Source organism: Centroberyx gerrardi, chromosome 7 (assembly GCF_048128805.1).
Source record: "Centroberyx gerrardi isolate f3 chromosome 7, fCenGer3.hap1.cur.20231027, whole genome shotgun sequence".
Lineage (NCBI taxonomy): Eukaryota > Metazoa > Chordata > Actinopteri > Beryciformes > Berycidae > Centroberyx > Centroberyx gerrardi.
In genome coordinates, this window is record NC_136003.1 from 18,861,721 (window position 1) to 18,883,098 (window position 21,378).

A 21,378-nucleotide genomic window follows, 5' to 3' on the forward strand; every position below is an offset into this window, starting at 1 on the left:
TACTTCACTTCTTTGTATAGAAAATAGCAATATCCATTTACTTCTGTGTTTAAGAAGAAATACATTTTTTCCTATATGAACAACTTTATCATGGAAATGCTTAGATTGAGATAATGCTGGTGAGCTAAAGTGGCTCTGAGGAGCCTGTTGACTGATTGACAGAAACACTGAACCACAGACAGGTTACACAAACATTAAGTACATGACCGCTCATCCACATGTTGACCAAGGGAACATTCAAACAACACATTCTGATGTGGTGAAATGAATGATCTCACAAGATATGGATTTTTATCTCTGCAATAAGGCTGTAAATTCTATAATATCAACCTGGTGTGGCTGCCTCATTCCACGATCAAATAATCACTTAAGTGTCATCATCATATAAGGTAATGCAAAGGTAACTGCTAAGAATCAAAGAGCCAGATCCTATGTTGGAGTCAAAAGCATATCACACAGCTACAGTTACGGAGGTAATGCCCATCAGTAACAGAGGTGTAGGGCAATGGGGTCTGACGGATGAATAACCAGGACTGATCTGCGGCTTAACTCCTGCAGTTAGTCTTTTGCATTGCAAAGCAAAATCTGGGGGTACATTCACAGCTGCAGAAGGAGGTGGGTCAGTTAGGAAAAGCAGGACACACAGGGTGGAGGAGGGCATTGAGATGAGACAGCACAACATAGGTAGGTCCTGTGCACTGGAACACAAACCGGAGGGACCACAGACATTTACCTCGCTGAAGCTGACTCCTTATCTCTCTAGCTCAGGCCAGATACAGACACCGCATCTTCATAGGAATGAAACACAAACTGTATGGAGATGGGTGATACACAGATGCATTCCGCACACGGAGACACACACACACACGCACACACACACACACACACACACACACACATACACAGGCACCCACATGCTCATTTGAACACAGGCCCAGATGGCGACTGGGACAGGCTTAAGACCTGCAGCAGCCAGTGCCCTTCATCTCCTTGTTTACGTAGTCCTGGAGCTTAAACTTCTCACTGGGATCCTTCATAGACCGGTGCTTCAGCTCCCTGAGAGAGAGGAAGAGGATAAGATGATATAAGTTGCCCAATGTCCCACCATAATCATCACAATGTATCACAATGCACCAGCTATGCTAATGAAGTCATTAATTCAATAAATGAATGTATTAATAAGCAAATATTTCTATATCAACATACTTGTCTTCACATAAAACATAGGTGGTATTGACATGAACTCAGCATTTTAAAGCACTACGGAAAACATTTTTTGTATTTATTTTTTAATATGCACATTTATGCAGCAAGGTGCTCCAAAATCTAATCTGATCATCTACTTTGTAGGGGGAACTGGTGGCATCAGTATGAACTTTGTATTGTGTATTGTTCTTGAGTTATTGTGCTCATAAGATTGTGTCTACACCCAGACACACAGACGCCACCATTATGGCATAATGTCCCCCATACCATGTACCATATGGGTCATAAAAAAAACAGAGAGACATAGATAATGATGGAATGATGAAATGATGGTAGGTCAAGAGGAGTAGTATACGTTAAAATGATGAAACATCTCTTAATCACACCAATCAACAACAACACACTCACTTAGCCACAGCGGTGAACGCGAGCTCAACATTGAGACCTGACTTGGCACTGGTCTCCATGAAGGGAACTCCGAACTCCTGCACAGCAAAAGCAATGACAGTTATTGGAGATACGACTTTGAGCTTCACCCTTTTACCCCCAACAGACACCAACATACCAATGATATGACACCTCTGATCAGACTTATGATTCCCTGGTGCTGTATAAAGCTGAAAAATGAATTTCACTGAAGACTGTAAGATGAAGACTGCATAGAAGGGTATAGTAGACCTTCCCAACACAAAGAGCAAAGTTGTTTACTTTGGATTAATCCAGCTCCGATGTGATAAATTGTCTCCCAGCCTCTCCTCTGCAGGGGAATTTGTCTTAGCCCACAGTGATGACATAACTGATGTGCTTTTTTCTCTTTCCCAGGCTGAGCTTTAAGTTAACTTAGTGGCACTTTAATGCTTCCACTGCTGGAGAAACGCTTGGCTGTACGCTATTTGTATTGTATGCCATGTTCTGAAGCAACAGTCAGGGAGATTGAAAAAGTGTCTGCTACTGTTTCAATGCTCAGTAGTTGTATTTACAGCTGCATTGGAGTTTATCACAGAGACTATGAAATTGACTAAGACTGAACTACAGAATGTGTGTCTTGTGAAAGCTTTTAAAGCTTTTCTAGGGATCTATATGGGAAATACTCATTATCAAATGCTCATAATCTACAGTGGAGCAATACATCAGAGATGCCTGGTCTCTCTCATTCTAATTTATCTTTTATTTTTTGCAGATGGTGCAAATTTCTTACAACTACTACAAGAGAGGAAGAACAGTGGAAAGCTGTACAAAATAAACAATGTTTTCACTGTAGCTGAAAAGATGAAAACCACGTGGTTGTGGAAATATTTGTGGTACTGTTGGATGCAACTTCCGCATATGAAGTATCTGCCTAACCCTAACCCCAATTAGTTTCACAACAGTTGCAGCTGGACAGTGAAAATGGCGTCCATGCTTTTACTAATTCTACTCTGTAATCCTCACCTTGGCAAGCCTCTCGCCATCTTCTTTCTTCACCACCCTGTCATGAGTGGCATCAGCCTGGTAAGACAGGGAGCGTTAAGTTCACACATGTCAACATCACAGCGACATCAATGTTGAAACCACAACAGGCCCCCGCCAGCTATAGAGCTCCACTTGGTATTTGTCCTGACTTTACATTGTTGTTGTTCTTATCCCACATAAGCCTTTTCTGGTCTGAGGGTTTGATGAGATTGAATGTATTTAATGAGTCAAGATTGACACTTAGTGTGCTAATTAAGGGCTGATATAGAATGTGTGTGTGTGTGTGTGTGTGGGGGGGGTGGGGGGGTGGGGGGGGGACTGAATCTAGACTGAGCTCCAAGGCAGAGACATCTGTTGTCTGCTGAGAGCTAGGGATGTGAATGGAACTCAATTATAGAAAAAAGTGTGTCACTGATAATTGCAGATGAGCAGATTAACAGATATTGTCAGATATGTGTGTGCCTGAAACTATTGGCTGGTGTTTATGTTTGAAAGGATAAGAATGATTGTAGTTTATGATATTAACAATGTCTACTACTAACGCTATTGGTAATCAATGCTACACTGACATAGCTTCAAGTTGTTTTGGTTGCTCTTTGTATATTTGTGTTTGTATACATACAGTACATTGTCTGTATTTGTGTGTATGTGTTGTGCTGTGACATCTGCCTGTTGCTGTAGGAGATTTGTTGCTCCACTTGTGCTTCCGTTTTGTCTCTAAGTCAGAGATATTTCCCATAATGCCTTGCCTTGTTTCCCAGCAGCATCAGGACCACATCCTGTTGGGCGTACTCATGGATCTCAGTCAGCCATGCCTGGTAACAACACAGAACAGAGTGCAGGAGGAGACAAGAGAGAGAGGAGACACTAGGTGTTAAAGACAAAGAGGAGACAATTATTAGTCTGAAGACATAAAAGAAACAACTCCAGATGAGACAAGAAGGGAAAAAAAAACGTGTGGAACACTTAGATTCAGAAAAAGAAAACCTTGTCTGGGACTTGACAAGGACGAGTCTGAACATTAAATTTAATAATATGAATAAGAGAAAGGTGAGAGCGACTATGGCATTTAGAGGATGAATAAGGGCGAAGGAACATAAAAAAAAAAAGTGAAGACAGGTGGTAAGACGGCAAAAAATTGAGGCAAGGACAAAGAGATAGAAGGGACAATGGTTAGAGAGAGAGAGAGCGAGAGAGAGAGAGAGAGAGAGATGATGATGAAATGAAGGGAATGTAGCCACCATCTGTGAGAGTTACACTAACTAATACTAAGCAATCATCATAGTCATATTAATAAATTCTCTGCTACATGCTGTCTTGGGTATGTACATAGAGGAAATGATAAAGCTTTATGGCACCCCGACCAATTGTGCCAGAGCCAAGCTGCATACTCATCTGGCAACCCGTGGCTGGCTTCATCACATCACAACAAACAAACAGCACTCCTGACTGTATAAGCTCCCACAGCAGCCGAGCCATCCATCTACTGTTAATAAGTATTTAATCAACAGAGACAGAGATCTGCAACCCCCCCTGCTGATATAATATCCCTCATCTCAGCACAATGCTTAATTGTACCCAGAGTGAATTACTCTACATTGGATTCCTGACTGGCTGGTGATCAATCCTCCTTTTCTTTAGCACCTCTGCTCCAGAGCTGTTTCCCTGTGACGAGTCTCTTGTAATTAAATCTGTTGATGACTTGGCGTTTGTATAGTCATTTCACCTGGGTCACCTCCAGCCTAAGGTCATGTTAAATAGCGAGAGTTGAGATGGAAATGTGTTAGCAGTGCCTGTGCATGTCAGTGTGTGTCAGTGTGTGGGTGAGACTGTGTGTCTGTGTGTGTGTGTGTGTGTGTGTGTGTGCATATGTGTGTGCATGTGTGAGTGTGTCTGAATGTGTGCTAGGTAATATTCAGTTTCATATCTCTACTTGTAGTGACCTTATCGTTACGAAACCTATTCATCTACATACAAACTGCAATTTAACCAGTGGTGGAAAAAGTACTCAAATCCTTTACCTAAGTAAAAGTAGCAATAGCATAATGGGGAATGAAGTAAAAGTATAGAAGTATTAGCAGCAAAATGTACATAAGTATCAAAAGTAAAAGTACTCATTCTGAAGAATGGTGCCTTTCAGAGTGTTAAATTATTGATGCGTTAATCTATAAGAAGTATTTTAACGTTGTAAATGGTCCAGGTGGCACTAGGTCTAACTACTCCATATACTGTTAGGGAGTTTAACTCTATGCATCATATTTTATGAGCTTATAATATGTTTTGCATGTAAAACCGTGTTCTGTGAAGTAACTACAGCTGTCAGATAAATGTAGTGGAGTAAAAAGTACAATATTTCCCTCTGTAGTAGTAGTGTAGTAGTGTAGTAGAGTAAACATATGAAGTCTCACAAAATGGAAATACTCAAGTAAAGTGCCAGTACTTACTTTCCATCTGTGAATTTAACCATACAACTCACTCCCATGAGGGTCTACAGACTCAGCACATCAACCTCAGCAGTTCTCACTAACCAGCCCACAGCTAATCTACAACAGGAGCCCATCCTTAACACTTTCTCTTAGCTCCTCTCTCACTCTTCACATGTACTCAAACCATCCAAACTCAGGAGCCTCATGCCTTTGTCCAGTCAGCTCCCCTGGGGATCCACATCTAAGGGAATGATGCATGGCCCACAATAACCCCACCTGATTAGCATTACATGGCCATGCTCACACACACGCACGCACGCATGCACGCACGCACACACACACACGCACACACACAGGTGCATATAAATAAAAAATCTGCATTGCATTTAGCTAACATCTCAGCATATCGTAACTTAAACTTGCGCTATGAGTCACTTGTTTCACAAAAGAGTCTCAAAAAGGGCTTAATGGTTCAAGTGGGACTACGCTGCATTTTATTCTAAAACTCCTCATTTCTATTCTAAAAGCTCTCTGGATTAGGTAGATTGTACTCAAGTGAGTATGAAAAACACTCATCAGCCTTGATTCTGTAACCCTCTGTAACACCGCATGTTCCCATCATGTAATAATGATGGTATCACGTTCATTTGTAGTTTTAGTTCAGTTGCACAGTGATTAAAGGAGAGAAGTAAAGAGATAAAACTGCAGACAGAAGAGATGCAATTAATAATCTGTGCAGGTGAGATAAAAAAAATGCCCAGGGGTTTATAATAACATTTCATCTAAAAAAAGAAAAAAAAGATACTGCATCTAAATTAAATTTACTATATGGTGGAAAATAGTTTCAAAACAATAAGATCTATTAAACAAAATAATAATAAAAAATAAATTAATACAGCCCTAATGCAGGCAATTAAAACATAGGGTGAGTGTAAGTGAGTGTGGTAATGAGTGGGAGGGTGTGTGTGTGTCAGAGAGAGCAGAGAGAGAGAGAGAGAGAGAGAGAGAGAGAGAGAGGGAGAGAGAGAGAGAGAGCCTAATAACTCATTTTGCATTAGTGTTGTAGGCCAGCATTAGTGTTGAAAGGTACTATGTGTTATGACAACCTATACGAATATGGAGACACTGTTTGATATGCAAAGGGTTAGATCCTCTATACATGTTCAAAGGCATGAAACACTTCCCTCTATGTTATCTCTCAACTGTAAAGCTGTACTGAAATACACCTCTGAACATGCCTTTTATTGTGTTGTGTAGTTGTTATCATAAAATGTAATAATAATATGCACAGTCCACCACTGGACATGGCTTGTATTTCCAGTCGTGCATCTGATGTTTATTTGTAATAAACTAGAAGGATTGCATTGGGAGGATTTGTGGAGAAGGTATGGCATTTGTGCATGTTTTACTTACTTAAACTTACATATTCCTGTGGTCACATGTACTGTATTTACATGTGCGGACATGCAGGTAGACTGGGTAATGAATAATGTGCTTAGGTATTCTAGCTAATTTAAAATGCACTGCAAGCATTTGTCTGTTCCCCCGTAAATGTGCCTTTTGTCCTTTAATTAGCCGCCCTTTAGTCTATTGTGTGCTTTGGTATCAGTGCTGAATCAGGAAGTCACATTTGAGTTTTGATATGCTTGGAGTTAATGAGGTCAGAGATGTTTAGTGATTGGAGAAACCAGAGACGTGCTCTGAGACTCTTTAAGCAGGCAATGGGCTCCACAGCTGGGGAGTAGAGGAGCGGAGACCCACCATGCTCCAGGCCTCCTCCAGGCCAGAAACCTCCGCAGAGAGCCTGAGGTAACCCCACCAGACCTCACTCACACTGTTAAAGGCTGACACCGGGGACACTAGCAGCTTAATTTGTTTGTGTTTTAACGGAACAACCCATTTAAACACAGTTTCCTTAGAGAGAACAATGTGTTTGTAAGTAGACTAATCATTTTGTTTACCACAGAGCTGAAAGGTGAGAAAAAAAAGAAAAAAGAAAAAAACACAGTCCTGCGTTGCCCTGCAGTAATAAGCTGCTCTCACCTCACTCATGCTATCTTTAAATTCTGTGCATCCCAAGTACAACAGACTATATATAAGTATGGAGTCAGCTGTATGAATCATATGTATTGATGAACTGACATATCGGTGTGGGCCTTACTGACTGACATTGTTATTCAGCTGGCAAACCTGTTCATCTAAACTTATTACTTATTACTGTCAAATCAAATATTTCCCATTCAAAACCCTCAACTCTGCAGCTCCCAATGTCTCACAACATAATACACATGAAGGTTATTGGCTGAAAGACCACCTCAGTCCCAGAGGGGCATTGTTCACCTGTCTCCCAACCTGGCAACCTTTACCGTCGAGACCATCATGACTCACAGGACTTTCATTCTCCCACAGGACTCTAAGCAAACCTCACTAGGATAAAATGTTCTCCCTGAATTTGACAGCTTGCCTCTGAATGTCTCTGTCCATATGTGCCATTTGCCATTAATGAACCATAGCTTGTAATTAGACATTGTTCAGCTGTTTATAGTGCAACCCCTCATGGGTAATTTCACAGAGACGATCATTATTTCCAGATGAGATGTCGCTTGTCACCTCCATCCGGAAGTCTATTATCCTTTCATCATGGGAGTGGGATGACAGGTGTAATGATTGGATAGACAGCAAAATGGATTCATGCAGCAAATTGGATCTAGACATTATTATTTGAATGAGAGAGAGAATATGTGTTTAATATGAGATTCTGGTACACTACGCAGTGCACAGTGGAGAAGGAGAGGGAGGATGTGTGTGAGAGAGAGAGAGAGAGTGGGGAACATGAGAAAGGTAAGCCAGACTGGACCCCATAACAGCCTCTGCACCATCAACACCACCCTCTGTAACAGTGTTTAGAGAGAGAGAGAGAGAGAGAGAGAGAGAGAGAGTGGGAGAGAGAAAGAGAGAGAGAGAGAGAGAGAGAGAGAGAGAGAGAGAGAGAGAGAGAGAGAGAGAGAGAGAGAGAGAGAGAGAGAGAGACTTACTGAGTGAGTGTATGTGTTTGTGTGAAAGAGAGACTCCAGATTTGAGGGAGTGATAGAATGGGAGAATGAACAGACATTTTAATTAGCCTTTTTTTTCTACTGGCTCCACAGAGGGCCCACAATGGCAGTGCTCATATGAATAAAGGCACTGTGATTAACGGCCCACTATGGGAAGCCACTGCAGCACCGCACCCTTGTGAATGCTAAACAAACAGTGACATTTAGACATCCTGCTGTGTCGAGTACCCCCATACTGCAAACTTGAAACGACTTGAAACATTAGATTTGCCTCTACAGTGCTGCACTTTACAGTCTCTGTAACTAAATGAAGGAAAAAAAAACCTACAGAATCTGATGTCTGTACCTTCTCTACCTTAATGTCCCTCTCTCCAACACAGCTTAGTACTCAGTACACATTTCCTCTTGCAATACATAAACATACGGTAGCTGCAGTTAGGTCTAAAGCCTTCCCTTTAGTTCCACACAAAATAATGTTGAGGATAGCTTGTTTTGTATCTGTAGACAGTTCAGAGTATCTGCACAGTGAACAACGCTGAAAGCAGTCATACTTCAAGCGAGTTCCACTCTTTGGCAGCTGAAACTCAGAGAATCCTTTTAAAATGTTCTCTCTTGTTAAATTCAGCCAGAGTCAAAGGCTAAATCTCTCCTCTGAGCCCCTCTTAACTCTCTCTGTCTCTATCTCCATTTAGGCGATTCATTCTCCCTCCTCTTTCTCTCTGCTTGTTTACCCTCTACCCTCGCTTTCACCATGTTAACATCAATCCAATTTTTATAGCAGCTTTAGTGTTGCACATCCTTTCTGTCCAATTACAAACCCTCTTGTCAGTCCCTCGAAGATAAGAGTGAAGTCTTTTTTGTCAGACGATGTAAATAATTGAGCGCTGTGAATTAAGATCGCTTAAACGGCCTTTAGTCCTTTGAGAGGATACTGATCCCTCCGCATGATGAAATGTAAAGAAAGTTTAGGCATTTAAAGTATTTTATTGGACACAGACAGATTACAGCTATGACTTTATTGGTGAAAGTCATTCAAGCAGAAAGTAATCTTGCTCTCTGAGCCAAACCTCCACCACCCACTGCATAATACCCTTAGAAGGGCCATGCACTTGCATTCTGTGAGGATGAATTGACAAGCTCATGGTGCAATCTGGCCCCACAGGGCCAAGGACGGGCCCATTAGAACAGCAGGACTTAGAGCAGATAAATACCAGGCTCCAAGGAAGTCTAATATCCTTACTGACCACGGCTGAAGGATCTGGGCTGGGTTCATCTTTTATTCAACACTTATACTAGGATCTCTGGCCAAATGCGCAGGAAGTCAAATGTCAATGGCAATGTGGCAAGGTGGCAGAGGAGGTAATATATTTCTGTGCTCACTGCCTTGGCATTAAACTCCCCAAAAACTGTGGCAAGAGAGATGCAGAAGGAATTCTCCTTTGATCCATAAAGCCCGTAAAAATCCAGACAAATCCAGTCAAACTCAGCTGCTCAATTGCTATTTCATCAAAGGCAGCGGTGATTTCTGTTGTCTGTAGCCTAGAATTTTGCTGCAGAAAAATGCCAGTGTGAAAGATTGTTTAATATCTCGAAGTTCTCCAAGAACCAGAATCCTAAAAAGAGCAAAATCTCCAGAGAATTTGAACCCCTGTGACATCCATTTTGTGCAAAAGAAAACTGTAGTTACTATACAAGGAGATACAATACTACAATGACAGATGGGTATGCACCGGTGTGGGTATGTCTATGTGAGTGTGTGCACATGTGTGTGTACACTGAGACAGAGAGAATGTAGAAATGTACAGGTCAGAAGTAGGAAAAGACAGACAGAGAGAGAGAGAGAGAGAGAGAAACAGACAGAAATTTACATCGAAGAGAAGAAAAATGATGTTTATGCAGAGCTAGTGGAGCACATCTGCTGAAACTCATGCAGCCTGCTCAACTATAAAAGTGAGAGGGGATGACAATGGGAGAGGGAAGAGTGAGGAGAAACCACAGACAGAGGGAGAGATGTACACAAAGACAGCGAGGGTGCCAGAAGGCAGAAGGATAGAGAGACAGACAGTGACACTGAAAGACAAGACATACAAAGACCAAAAGATCTCTAGCAGAGAGGGAAGGGAAGGAGAACAGAGCAGAGAGACCAAATAAAAACCAGGCAGACAGCTGCTGCCGGTGGCTGCATCGTGACATTGGTGGGACACGTTGTGACTGGCAGAGGTATGTGAGGGTACTTCTGATGACACCTTGTATTTGTTTTCCCTTTATTGTCAGTGATAAAAGTAAGCAGCTGGGCTGTGTCATTTCTCTTGTTCCAAAACTAGCCAGGCCAGTTGTTGCTAGCTTTCTCCACATAGATGGTAACAGAAGGGGAGAGAGGCCTTCCGTACTGGTGCAAATCAATTGTAGTTAGTGATAATGCCACCAATTCCAGCCATAACGCCATCTTTCTTGTCATATGTTGCTTAAAACAATGGAAAAAAAAAACTCACTAGGATTAACAGAAAATCATAAATTATTTGTCCTTGAATTCCCCGTAGTGCTCTTGTCACTGACAAGAAATCATGAATTCTTAAAAACTTTGCATCGTGTGACAAACATTCGGCCCAACTTTCTCTCTGTTGCACTATTGTCTAAGGGGATTTGCGAAGGGTGACAGTGCTGCTTTTGCTGAGCTTTGATCAGAGTTTTACACCAGCAGAGAGAGCGGAGAAGTCTGCTCCCAGGAACAGGCAGAGTCACGGTAAGCCGACCCAGAAGAAGGCGCATCAGAGTCGGGGAGAATGTAGGACTTCTCCCCTGGGAAGCGGGTTGAGCTCCACCAGGCAGCCGAGCTAAACGGAGTGACACTGTGTCACCCTCTGATACACGAGCAGCACACTGAGAAACCATGTCAGACTTCAGGATGTGCTTATTCACACGTTCATGCAGGCACACAAACACGCACACACACACACACACACACACACACACACACACACACACACACACACTCACACACACACACAGGGGCAGCCTGTGCCAGTATGCCACCCTAAGTAAAATAGAAAAATGCAAATTATAGCCAAACAATTGGGTTTATAATGATGTTGACATTTGCTAGCGTTTTAAAAAAGGTTGGTTTACTTTTATGGAATTACCTGTAATTTATGTACATTTTCATTTGCATGGCCTTTTAAAGCCAAACAATATCCATAATAAAAGGGAGATTAGTAAATACGTAACTATGTTGCACACGCGCAGATGTGTGTGTGTGTGTGGAGGGAGTATTAGCTTGATATCACCTGCTTGACAGACGCTGTGGAAGAGAAGGACGGCAAAAATCACAGACACTTAGCTACTTTGAGATAAAAATAAAAACATTAAAATTGAAAACCACACCATCACACCATTAAAAATATAGCGATGGCCAAGGAAAAAAGCTTAAAAAAACAAAAAACAAAATCAAAAAACAAAACAACAGCCTTGTAAGCTAATTTCTGTGGCCTGACAGAGAACAAAGGCTCTTTTATGTTTATAAAAGAGGAGATGACGTGTCTATCTGCCAGCAAACAGAGATGTGAGATGAGTCTGAATGATTGATGTGCTTTGAAAAGTTGTAGTCATAGAGTGAATCGCTGTGTGTGCATGAGAGAGACAGAGCAAGAGAGACAGACCGACAGATAGACAGGCAGAGAAAGGGTTAGCGTCTGCATGACTGATGTGCTTTGAAAAGTTGTAGACATAGAGTGAATCACTATATGTGTATGAAAGAGTCTTCGACTTTTGATGTTCTTTAATGAAACATCTACTTAAAAGACAAAGTTAAAGACACCTCAAATGCCAGCACAGCCTCTGTCCAACACACCCACACACACACCCGCAAACGTGCACCCACCCCTACCCACACGCCCCCCCACACACACAAACCAACAAAAACCACAGCAATAGCAACAGCAATTGCAAACCAACAGCAAGACGTAATACACTCCTATAGCAGCTCTACAAGCACAGGGCAGAGACCATCCCCCATGATCAGGGGGGACGGTCTCTGCCCTTGTGCTTGTCAACCATTCCCCACCCCTCCATTTATCTGTGATAAAAAAAAAAACTCCACTGTAAGTCACCTGACCTTCTAGGGAGTGGCAGCTTATACAGCACCCTCCACCTGCACCCTGCAGTGCTGTGGTCACCCAGCACCCCCTGCCACTGGTGCTCCCTGACATCCTGCAACGCTCTGATGTTCCTGACCTTCACACAGGACAGCATAAAGGGCATAAACAGAGAGAGAGAGAGGGAGAGAGAGAGAGATGTGCAGAGAAAATATCTCTTCTCTCTTCAGTCTGTTTCAATTTGTTCTAGCGCTGTAGAAATTGAATGTAAACATTGACCCTAACCTGAGTGTATGCTCAGTTTGCCCTCTCTTTGAGTCAATGTCTAGTCAGCACAGTATTCTACAGCAAGCTGATCAGTGTTAGGTGAGCCTGATAACAGTCGTTACAGTCGTGGGTTTGTTGCTAAGGGGAAAGTGGCTGTGACTGTTGTCATAAGTAATTCACTTATGAGTGAGAGCGTTGCCTTAGGTTTGATTTTAGATTAAAAACCATTGAGTGGTTGAAAAGACTTGTAACGGGACACACTTCGGCATAGCTGTGAATCAAAAGGCTAATATTGTTGCTCTGATTGGCAAAGAGAACGTGCTGATGAGTTATAAAGTGATAAAGTGATTAAATGAGATTGCTGTGCTCCAAGGATACCCTCTCCGACTCCTTCCTCTACTTAAATCTCTCCTTTACAGATATTAATGGGACTCAGCTTGGCTCAGCTTCTGAAAATAACTAAAAAAAAAACACAAAGACAAGGGTAAGAGAGAAAAAACTGCCAAAGGAAGAAAAATTACTGACAAGCTGAGGAATTTAAGCGTATCAGAGAGTAAGGTCTATTCACAGCTTTAGCGGAACAGATGAAGGTCTTTTCTTTGGAACGAAGCCAAGCCAGAACAAAATATAGCAGCAATTAAAAATGTTTTACTACAAGGACTTCTCACTGGCTCTCACCATACAGGTGAGCATATGGAGGGCAGGGGGCTTCAAACTGGATCTACATTGATCTTGACCGCACAATTATGGGGTAATTATGGGGTACATTTGTCGTGATTGCATTAGGGAACGATGTAGTACAATCCTGGTTAGACCATAGTGTTGCTTTCCTTTATGGTCTAGTTTCAGCTTTCTTTCTGGGTAATCTGGAATATTTTACTTAGTACCTTTGCAGAACATCTATCACAGGATATCTGGATTTCATGAAAAAGGAAATTATAAAGTTAATTATAAAGAATGGTTATCACCACACATTAAGGTGTTTTTAAGTAATCCAGCAGTTTTTACCTACTTAGTTACAGCCGTAATCACTTTGTTACAGTATCTTTGTGGACCTCGTGTGAAATAGACAGGCATTGTGCTCCATTGTGGCAGCAAGGAGAGCAGAGGTGAGAGAGCTATTATGTGGTATTGATGTTCAATTCAAGTAAAAGAGGAAAAAATTCAGTTCACAAAACTTTTTGTCCTTGGCAGTGCAAAGCAGGAAGGCAACCCAGTAAATGGATTTCAGTAAATGGATTTCTATTTCTCTAAATTGTGAACGCATGAATATAAAAGAGGAAATAAATAATTTAAAGTTTTCAATTTATCATAAAGGGAAAGGTATGGAGTGGGCTAAATGTCAAGTGTCATCAACATGGGAGAAATGCATTTTTCAGCTTGACTCGTCTGAAAGGTCTCGCTGCTGCAATTAGCCTTCCAAATGTGCCATTACTATGCTACATCATCATTATAATAAATTGATCCATGCCAAGTACCCCAACAGCAAAGATTTAGATGCTCCCCAATTATGTGTGCCAGTTTTTAAAAATGTGTCCACATGCACTGTCCTCATTATTATCACGTCAGCTGTGACATCTGAGCCAATTGTTGTGACGTGCTGTGAGTCAGAGAGGAGTGGGGGACTCAGCACCCTCCTGTCAATCAAGCTGACATCTTGTCAGTCCTCATGTGTCCCCATGTAAACACATATTCTCTGATTTAAAAATAAAATAAACAAAATCTGATTTTTTGGCTGGTGGGAGATTTTTATGACAGTGTATTAGGGCCATTGTAGGTGATTTATTTTTTTCTTTTTAGCCAGGGAGAGGGGGTAAAAAATTCGGAGATTAAAGTCAGAAATTTACGAGACAAAAAAACTCAGAAATTTGTGAGAAAAAACTCTCACACAAGTTTCTTTTCTTGCAAATTTCTGACTTTAATCTCATTAATTCTGAGTGTTTTCTCTGAATATTACCCCTCTCCCCCCCCCGGCTGTGGTTGATATGTGGACCCATCATTTGTACATGAATGCTTATAAATCACAGTTAATATTATGTAGACCGTGGAACAAAAAAGAACAACAAAAAACGTTAGGAAAATTCAGGAAAAAGTCTTAAATGGAATATACTGACTTTAACATATTGATGCAGGATCACCCTGCGCCGGTGGAAGGTGACCTCTGTTGAGATATCTCTGAATTTATCCAACCGCTCTTCTATTGTAATGTCCCCAGCAAGCAACTTAGATACAGTCTTAATGTTCTTGACATGCTACAGGGTCATGAACACTAAAGAGACCAGACGGATTCTGGATCAGGAGACATCTACTGTGTCTTGGTGGCAAATGCAAATTGTTCTGGCTCTATCAAGGAGGCTCTATCAAGCTCTATTTTTTTTATTCAGCTGAGCAGCTATTATGTATACATTTTATGTCCTGTGGTTATTTCTATAAAATCTATGCTTTTAATGGACTCCAATCTAAATGAGACACAGAAAATAGGCAAACTCAGAAAATGGCCAATCCAAATTTCACTTCGTAATGGGTTCATGTAGAAGCCACCTATTATTCATGAAAATATATATAATAGAATTCCATTTCCCCGCTCTTCATTTCAAACAATAGCTATAAGGCCCCTGTGTCTGGAGGATAAAATGATAGCAGGAGTGTGATAAACAGCCTGAGTAACCACAACAAAAATAATGATGCCTCTGCATTCGTTCATCCCGGTCAGAGATAAAGCACTCAAAAAAAAAAAAAAAAAAAAAAAAAAAAGAGACCGAGAGAGTGACAGGAAAAGAGAGAGAGAAAGAGTGTGTGTATGTGTGCTGTGTTTGTGAGTGTGGCAGGGTTTCTATGAAAGTTGGCCAATATTTTTCTCTGTCACAAGTTAACCATTCGGTCAAAGGGAGCAATGTATCTCTGTTCAAATTGAGAGAGAGAGAGAGAAGAGAGAGAGAGAGAGAGAGAGAGAGAGAGAGAGAGAGAGAGAGAGAGAGAGAGAGAGAGAGAGAGAGTCAAATTGAGAAGAAACACAGAGTTGTACTATCTCCAAGGAGTGGAATACAAGATGGATTATAGCATTGCGTTTTATAGGACCACATATTTTCTGGGATTGTGTGACTACCAGGAACTATGATACTGAATCAGACAATGTAGAGCATGAATGGATATTGCGCAACACTATCTCAAGACACAAGCCACAAAGTGCAGTCTGCGAGACCTGTGGATCTCAGCCCATCTGATGAGTTTATATCCAGTCACTGTGGTGTTGGGGGAAAGGAAATGTAAAAAAAAGATAAGATGTATAAATAACCTGCAGTTATGAGAAACCTTCACTCATAAATGATGTTTAAGGCTCAGGTGCTTACCCTCTGCATGCCAAAAAAAATTCAGGAAGCTTTTTCATTTAGTAGAAAATTCAAAATAATCTTCACATACATTTATTCAGAGCTAACACATAAACAGCACCCAGCAAATCTTTTTTGTCACACACATGTAGGTATTATTCTGGGCTGTGAGACTATTGTAATATATACTGCCCAAAAAAACGTGTTATTAGTTTAAAAACTGCTAATGAGTGTAGAACCCAATATAATTTTTTTCGAACACGCATCATGAATGAATTCCAAACCCTGTCTAGTCCTTTGAATAATTTCTTCCTTGTCATACATCATTAATATCATTAGATCATTAAAATCCATTGCGGTAGTTGGAGTGCAGACAATAGAATTACATAATACACGCTCGTCGTCTTGAATAATCCGCTTTCATATAACAAAGAATGGGACTTGCAGCCCCAAAACTGAAGGGGCTATCGGACAGTTTTAGTCACGTCGAAGCACTCTTTGATTTTTCTAAATAGTTCATGTTGCTGTTTTATGCATTAAGAGGAGATTGTGAGAGACAGACAGGCAGTTAATCACAACTTCTCTCGGAGAGCTCTAATGGAAAACGTCTGAGTGTCTCTGACCTTTGTCAACCCCCTCACTCCCTCGCAAACCAGGTAGAGTGCTCCCTTCTGCACAGTTGCAACAAACTCGGTGTGAGATGAAAGGCACTTCACTGGTGAGCGGGCAGAAGTGATGTGTTATGTAACAAAGAGCAGCGAGATGATGGAGAGGAGATCGTCCATCCATGTTCCACGCTATCCACAACAAAGAGGAGAAGAGGGCCGGGAGCCTTTTTTTGGTCAAACATCTATAAAACTGAAATGAAAACACAGAATGAGGGGGATGAAGGAGGCAATTCAAGGTTTGTTCACTTATTTTGTGCCATACAGGCATTCAAACACCTCTGTGACACAAATCCACCAGTTCCAGTGTTAAATCAGTGGACCTTGCCATTGAATGTCAGTGGTGACTATTACATATCAGTTATTTTATCCCCTCTGGCAAACTGAACTGAACTGAACTACAATCCACTAGCAACTTATGAGACATCTTCAATCTTATGGTGTATGTAGGTGTGTGTGTGTGTGTGTGTCTGTCTGTCTGTCTGTCTGTCTTGTCTCCTCCTCAAAGTGACATGAAAGTAAATGGAACTGTCCAGTTTTCTTCTGACACGCCTCTGTAAAGCCAAGCTCTGCCGGCTGCATTACATGTGACTATATAGTCAAGGACAGGCAGTAATCTGCTGAGTCAATGGAGGCGACATACTATTGATGTTCTATACAAGAGACCCAATTACAGGTGATGTGTGAGTGACAAGGTAATGAATAAGGATGATGTCACACCATCGGTAACTTATGGAGCTCCATGGTGCAGAATGATCCATGGGATGTTTATCCAAAACAAAATTTGCACACCTGAACCGTGTTTAATGTATGGCGGCTCCTAAGGCCACAGCAATCACTTTAAAAATGCCACCGTCGCCGCTGATGATAAATGAATGGTATTTGAATTCATATCACTGCATTATTTACTGACTGTTTCTCTCACCACCATCTGGTGTGGTGACGCTATGACATTTAACTAACAGCTATGTGAAAGGCAGGCAGCCCTTTCATTTGAAGCCAGCCCATGCCCTGGGGACAAAGAGAGAGAGAGAGATGAATGAGACCAAACGACTAAAGGTTTCATCTCGTGTTGCTTTTATAGATCATTCTACAACACAGGAACACGCACGCATGACCATGCATTTAGTCACGTACACGTGTAAATATTCGGGAACACACGCAAAGAAGCATCATTTAACAGTCGGCCAGTCCAATGAATCCAATGAAACCCAGACTATTCAATAAAGAGGGTTTCAATTTGGATGCAAAACCCCCCTCAAAAAAACACACATTTTATTCAGAGAAAATGAATTCCAATTCAGTTTGGAGCCATCGATCGGCCCAGTCAATATGAAACAGAGAACTCTGGCTTAGGAAGCTGCTTCGCTTGGATCAGTGCCAGAGCGCTGATCAATGATAATGTAATGTGATCGCTGTTGGGAAATTCTCTTTTTGCTTGTCTTCCTCCAGGGAGGTCAGAGTGCAGTTTCAGCTACAAAACAGCAACCCTGAAGCTGGTGTCTTGCTCAAGGACACTTCAGCAGCCAACAGAGGGGCTTGGACCCGGATCCTCAGGTTGAAGAGCCATTTCTCTACAGGCCACCTTGCTGCCCTTTCTATATTTTGTATATCAGGAACTGCAAGTTGATGGACAGATAGAAAGCACCAAATCTTTCTGTTCTAACAAGACGACTCTCATCAATCGAAAAAGATTCTGGCTCTGAATGACGGCACAGCGGGAGCCAGCCTGCGTTTTAACAGCATAACCCAGACAAACGAGGCGTAGTGGAAGCCTAAATGGACTCTGATATTCTCCCTCAAGCTCTAACTCTGACAAGAAGACATTTACTGCACTACTGAATGGATTGTGTGTTTCTACTATAATGGCTCAAAGTAACAAATGTTCCCCATTGTGTATTTAATAAGCCAAAGATTTATTCACGGTACTGAGTCGACTGGATAAAACACCTCAATAGCTCTGACAGTCTCGGATGCAGTCTGGAGCTTGAAATGCATATGCATGTGCACAAACAAGCATTCAGGCAAATACACACATTAGAGGGGAGTGTGTGTGTAAGGGAGAGAAAGCCACAGATTTTCCACAGTTGGAAAGAAAGGATGTTTTTTTGTCTTTTAATCATTCAAAAAACACAACCTTGTTGGGCAGAGCACAGCAATGTGCCACACACACATATGGTCATCTCCAAACCATTTGAACCACAACTATACTGTGCAGTTGAATGCAGAATGAGCAGCCAATAGTTCGTAGTTAGTTTTGCATTTCACAACATAGGTAAGAGGAATTGCAGTGACTGAGCGACTCTAACCCTGGATGTTAGGTCTGCCTCCTCTAGATGATGGACAGCTCCTTGATGGCACTGGCGTTTGTCTTGCCTAAACGCCTCCTAGCAAGGGAGAGAGTGATAAACCGCAGAGAAAAGTGAGATTGAGGGCAGAGGAGGAGAGAAGCATTTGCTCCTTTTGTTTCTCCCTCTCCTTCAGCGTGGCATTCATCACCATTAGCATTCATTAACATGAGTTAGTGCTCGTTAGGCAGCGGTGTGCCAGCAGGCATCTGTAGCTTGCCAGCGTACCTTCTTGCTGTAATAGACATTGACTGAATGCGAGAGTGGTGGAGGGATGTGGAGATGAGACAGGCTGAACGGGGCAAGGAAGGACTTGTCAATCTGTGCCTACTTAGATTACCCCTAATTTGGTTTGGGAGGAAAAAAGTGTTTTATAAAAGATAAGAAAGTTTTCTTAATTGGGCCATTGCAGCAGCAAATAGTATAGGATACAACAAAGAAAAACTGAATATAAGTGGGAATAGAGCATATGGGGAGTATATAAAAAGTGTGGATTACAGCATTAACATGGTGTGCAAAATAGCAGCAGAAGAAGCAGTAGAACTTATGAGACAAAACGGAATGAAATATGTGCAGTAAGAAAATGTCGTTTTTATTGCTTTTTGCTGCTGTTGCCTTTGATGTTTTGCATGCTGTGGGCCTATGTTGTCGTTTGTAATGTGTTATTCACCTGACAAATTACTAAAAAACAACATATATGTGTATATATATATATATATATATATATATATATATATTACAAATGCCAAAGGAATATGAGAATGTGAAGAAAAACTGTATGTGAGACTTACAGGATATTTATACATGATGTTCAAAAACGTGCTCATATATACTGTATGTGTCTAGGTGTGTTGTAAAAAACTACACACCCTCCACATATATTGACTTTACAGATGTTGATAACACATGCAGAACATGCAGATTTGGTTATGTATATTAATAGCTGTCCACCTTATGAAGTGGTGGGAGGTGTTGTCTAGGACGGCTATCAGTTTAGTCTCGTCCTCCCCTCTGGTAACACCTCCAGGGTGTCCAGGCTCAGTTCTACAACAGAGCCAGCCGTTTACACCAGTCTGTCTCCCCCATCTTGGTGCTGCCTCCCCAGCACTCACCCACTCACCCCATCTCTGTCCCTTCCTCCCTCCCTCTCTGTGAGCCGCTGTCCACACCTGGGCCTGAAGGAGCACCTCTCCTGTCCGGGCAGATGGCCGGACCTTATTTCCCTCTTTGAAGTGAGTGGCGATAAACAATCTCTCCTTCCCTCTACAGCCCCTTTGCTACTCTCTAATAGCTATTTTTCTGAAGGCCTCCTGTCAATTAAATCAGTTGAAAATCACCACCCCCTTCTGTTGCAGGGCACAGTTACTACTCAGAGGTAAACAGCAGGTACGATGGCATGGTGACATCGCTGGCACAGCTTCAGTCCCTCTGACAGTTGTGGCACTACGGAGGAGGAAATTGAAAATGATCGATGCCTCTGAGATACTGCCATTTCATGGTCCTAACTGCTAACTACCTATTTGACTTTCACAGACGTCAAATTGTGAGGTGTTCTTTATTCATGAAATTGGACGAGCAGTGGCTGGGTAAATACAGGCCTTACTGAAAAGTCACAGTGGGGGAAAGTAGCAGCTTCTTCTGGTGATTTGATATATGCTATTCAGGGATAGAACCTAAGGATTTTACGAACTAGCCGGCCGAATACAGTTCATAATACAATAGTAATTCAGCTGAAAGCAATTGTTATGATTTCCCCTTCCCAATCATTGACTAAATGAAACTAAGGATAAATTAACATACACAGTGTTGTTAGGCTATCAGAAATGATGTTAAATTAAATAGCTAAGGGGCTGTAGACACCCTGCTTATAAATACTAATTTTATAATCAGCCAGTTTTCATATTTACACACACATCCACTCAAAATCCAGAATGGCTGTGCTTTGCCAAAGCATTGGCCTTTCTGAGCAGAATCCCCCCTTGATGGCTTGTGGGGGTTTTATTTTAGAGAGCAACTGCTCTGTCACGGAGACAGCAGGCCTGGCTTTGACCCTTTGAACCCCCAGGTCACAGAGCTGAGAGATGGATTTCTTGTGATGTGTATTACTCTCTAACTTCACCTCAATCTGACCTTTTCTGGACGAGTTGGAAGCTTCACATGAACACCACATCGTATCCCTGTTGTTACACAGCAGCACCTTTCTCCAGCTATCAAGAAAAAACCCATTCCCTCTTATTTTCCTCATAATGAGCACTCACCTTATTTCTGGCCTTCTTCAGTGGAGGTGCTGGAAAGAAAAACATATGTATCTCCATATCCTTTAGCTATCTAAGTCTTATCTTGTTAACGATGTTGTTGTGGTAAGTAGGTGCCTCACTCACTGCTGGTCTAAACTTTTTTAGACTGCTTCATTACCTGCCAGACACTGTGTCAATCACTCATCCAGTCAAAAGAAAGAGTTTCTGTGGTGTTTGCATGAAGCATTGCATGCACACACACTCCACACGTGCGAGCGAACACACACACACACACACACACACA

At 41.7% G+C, this 21,378-nt stretch overlaps 1 protein-coding gene across 1 annotated transcript in view; it reads right to left on the reverse strand.

The window, feature by feature from the left end:
- Window positions 1-932: 932 nt before the first annotated feature.
- LOC139909048 (ras-related protein Rab-26-like) overlaps window positions 933-21,378 on the reverse strand; it is a 52,959-nt gene continuing 32,513 nt past the window's right edge. The window contains exons 6-9 of the mRNA XM_071895971.2: window positions 3,408-3,473; window positions 2,638-2,694; window positions 1,615-1,691; window positions 933-1,056 (exon numbers count right to left, since the gene is read on the reverse strand). Coding sequence (XP_071752072.1) covers window positions 957-1,056; window positions 1,615-1,691; window positions 2,638-2,694; window positions 3,408-3,473 — 300 coding nt within the window. The 3' untranslated portion in view covers window positions 933-956. The remainder of the gene's footprint in view (window positions 1,057-1,614; window positions 1,692-2,637; window positions 2,695-3,407; window positions 3,474-21,378) is intronic.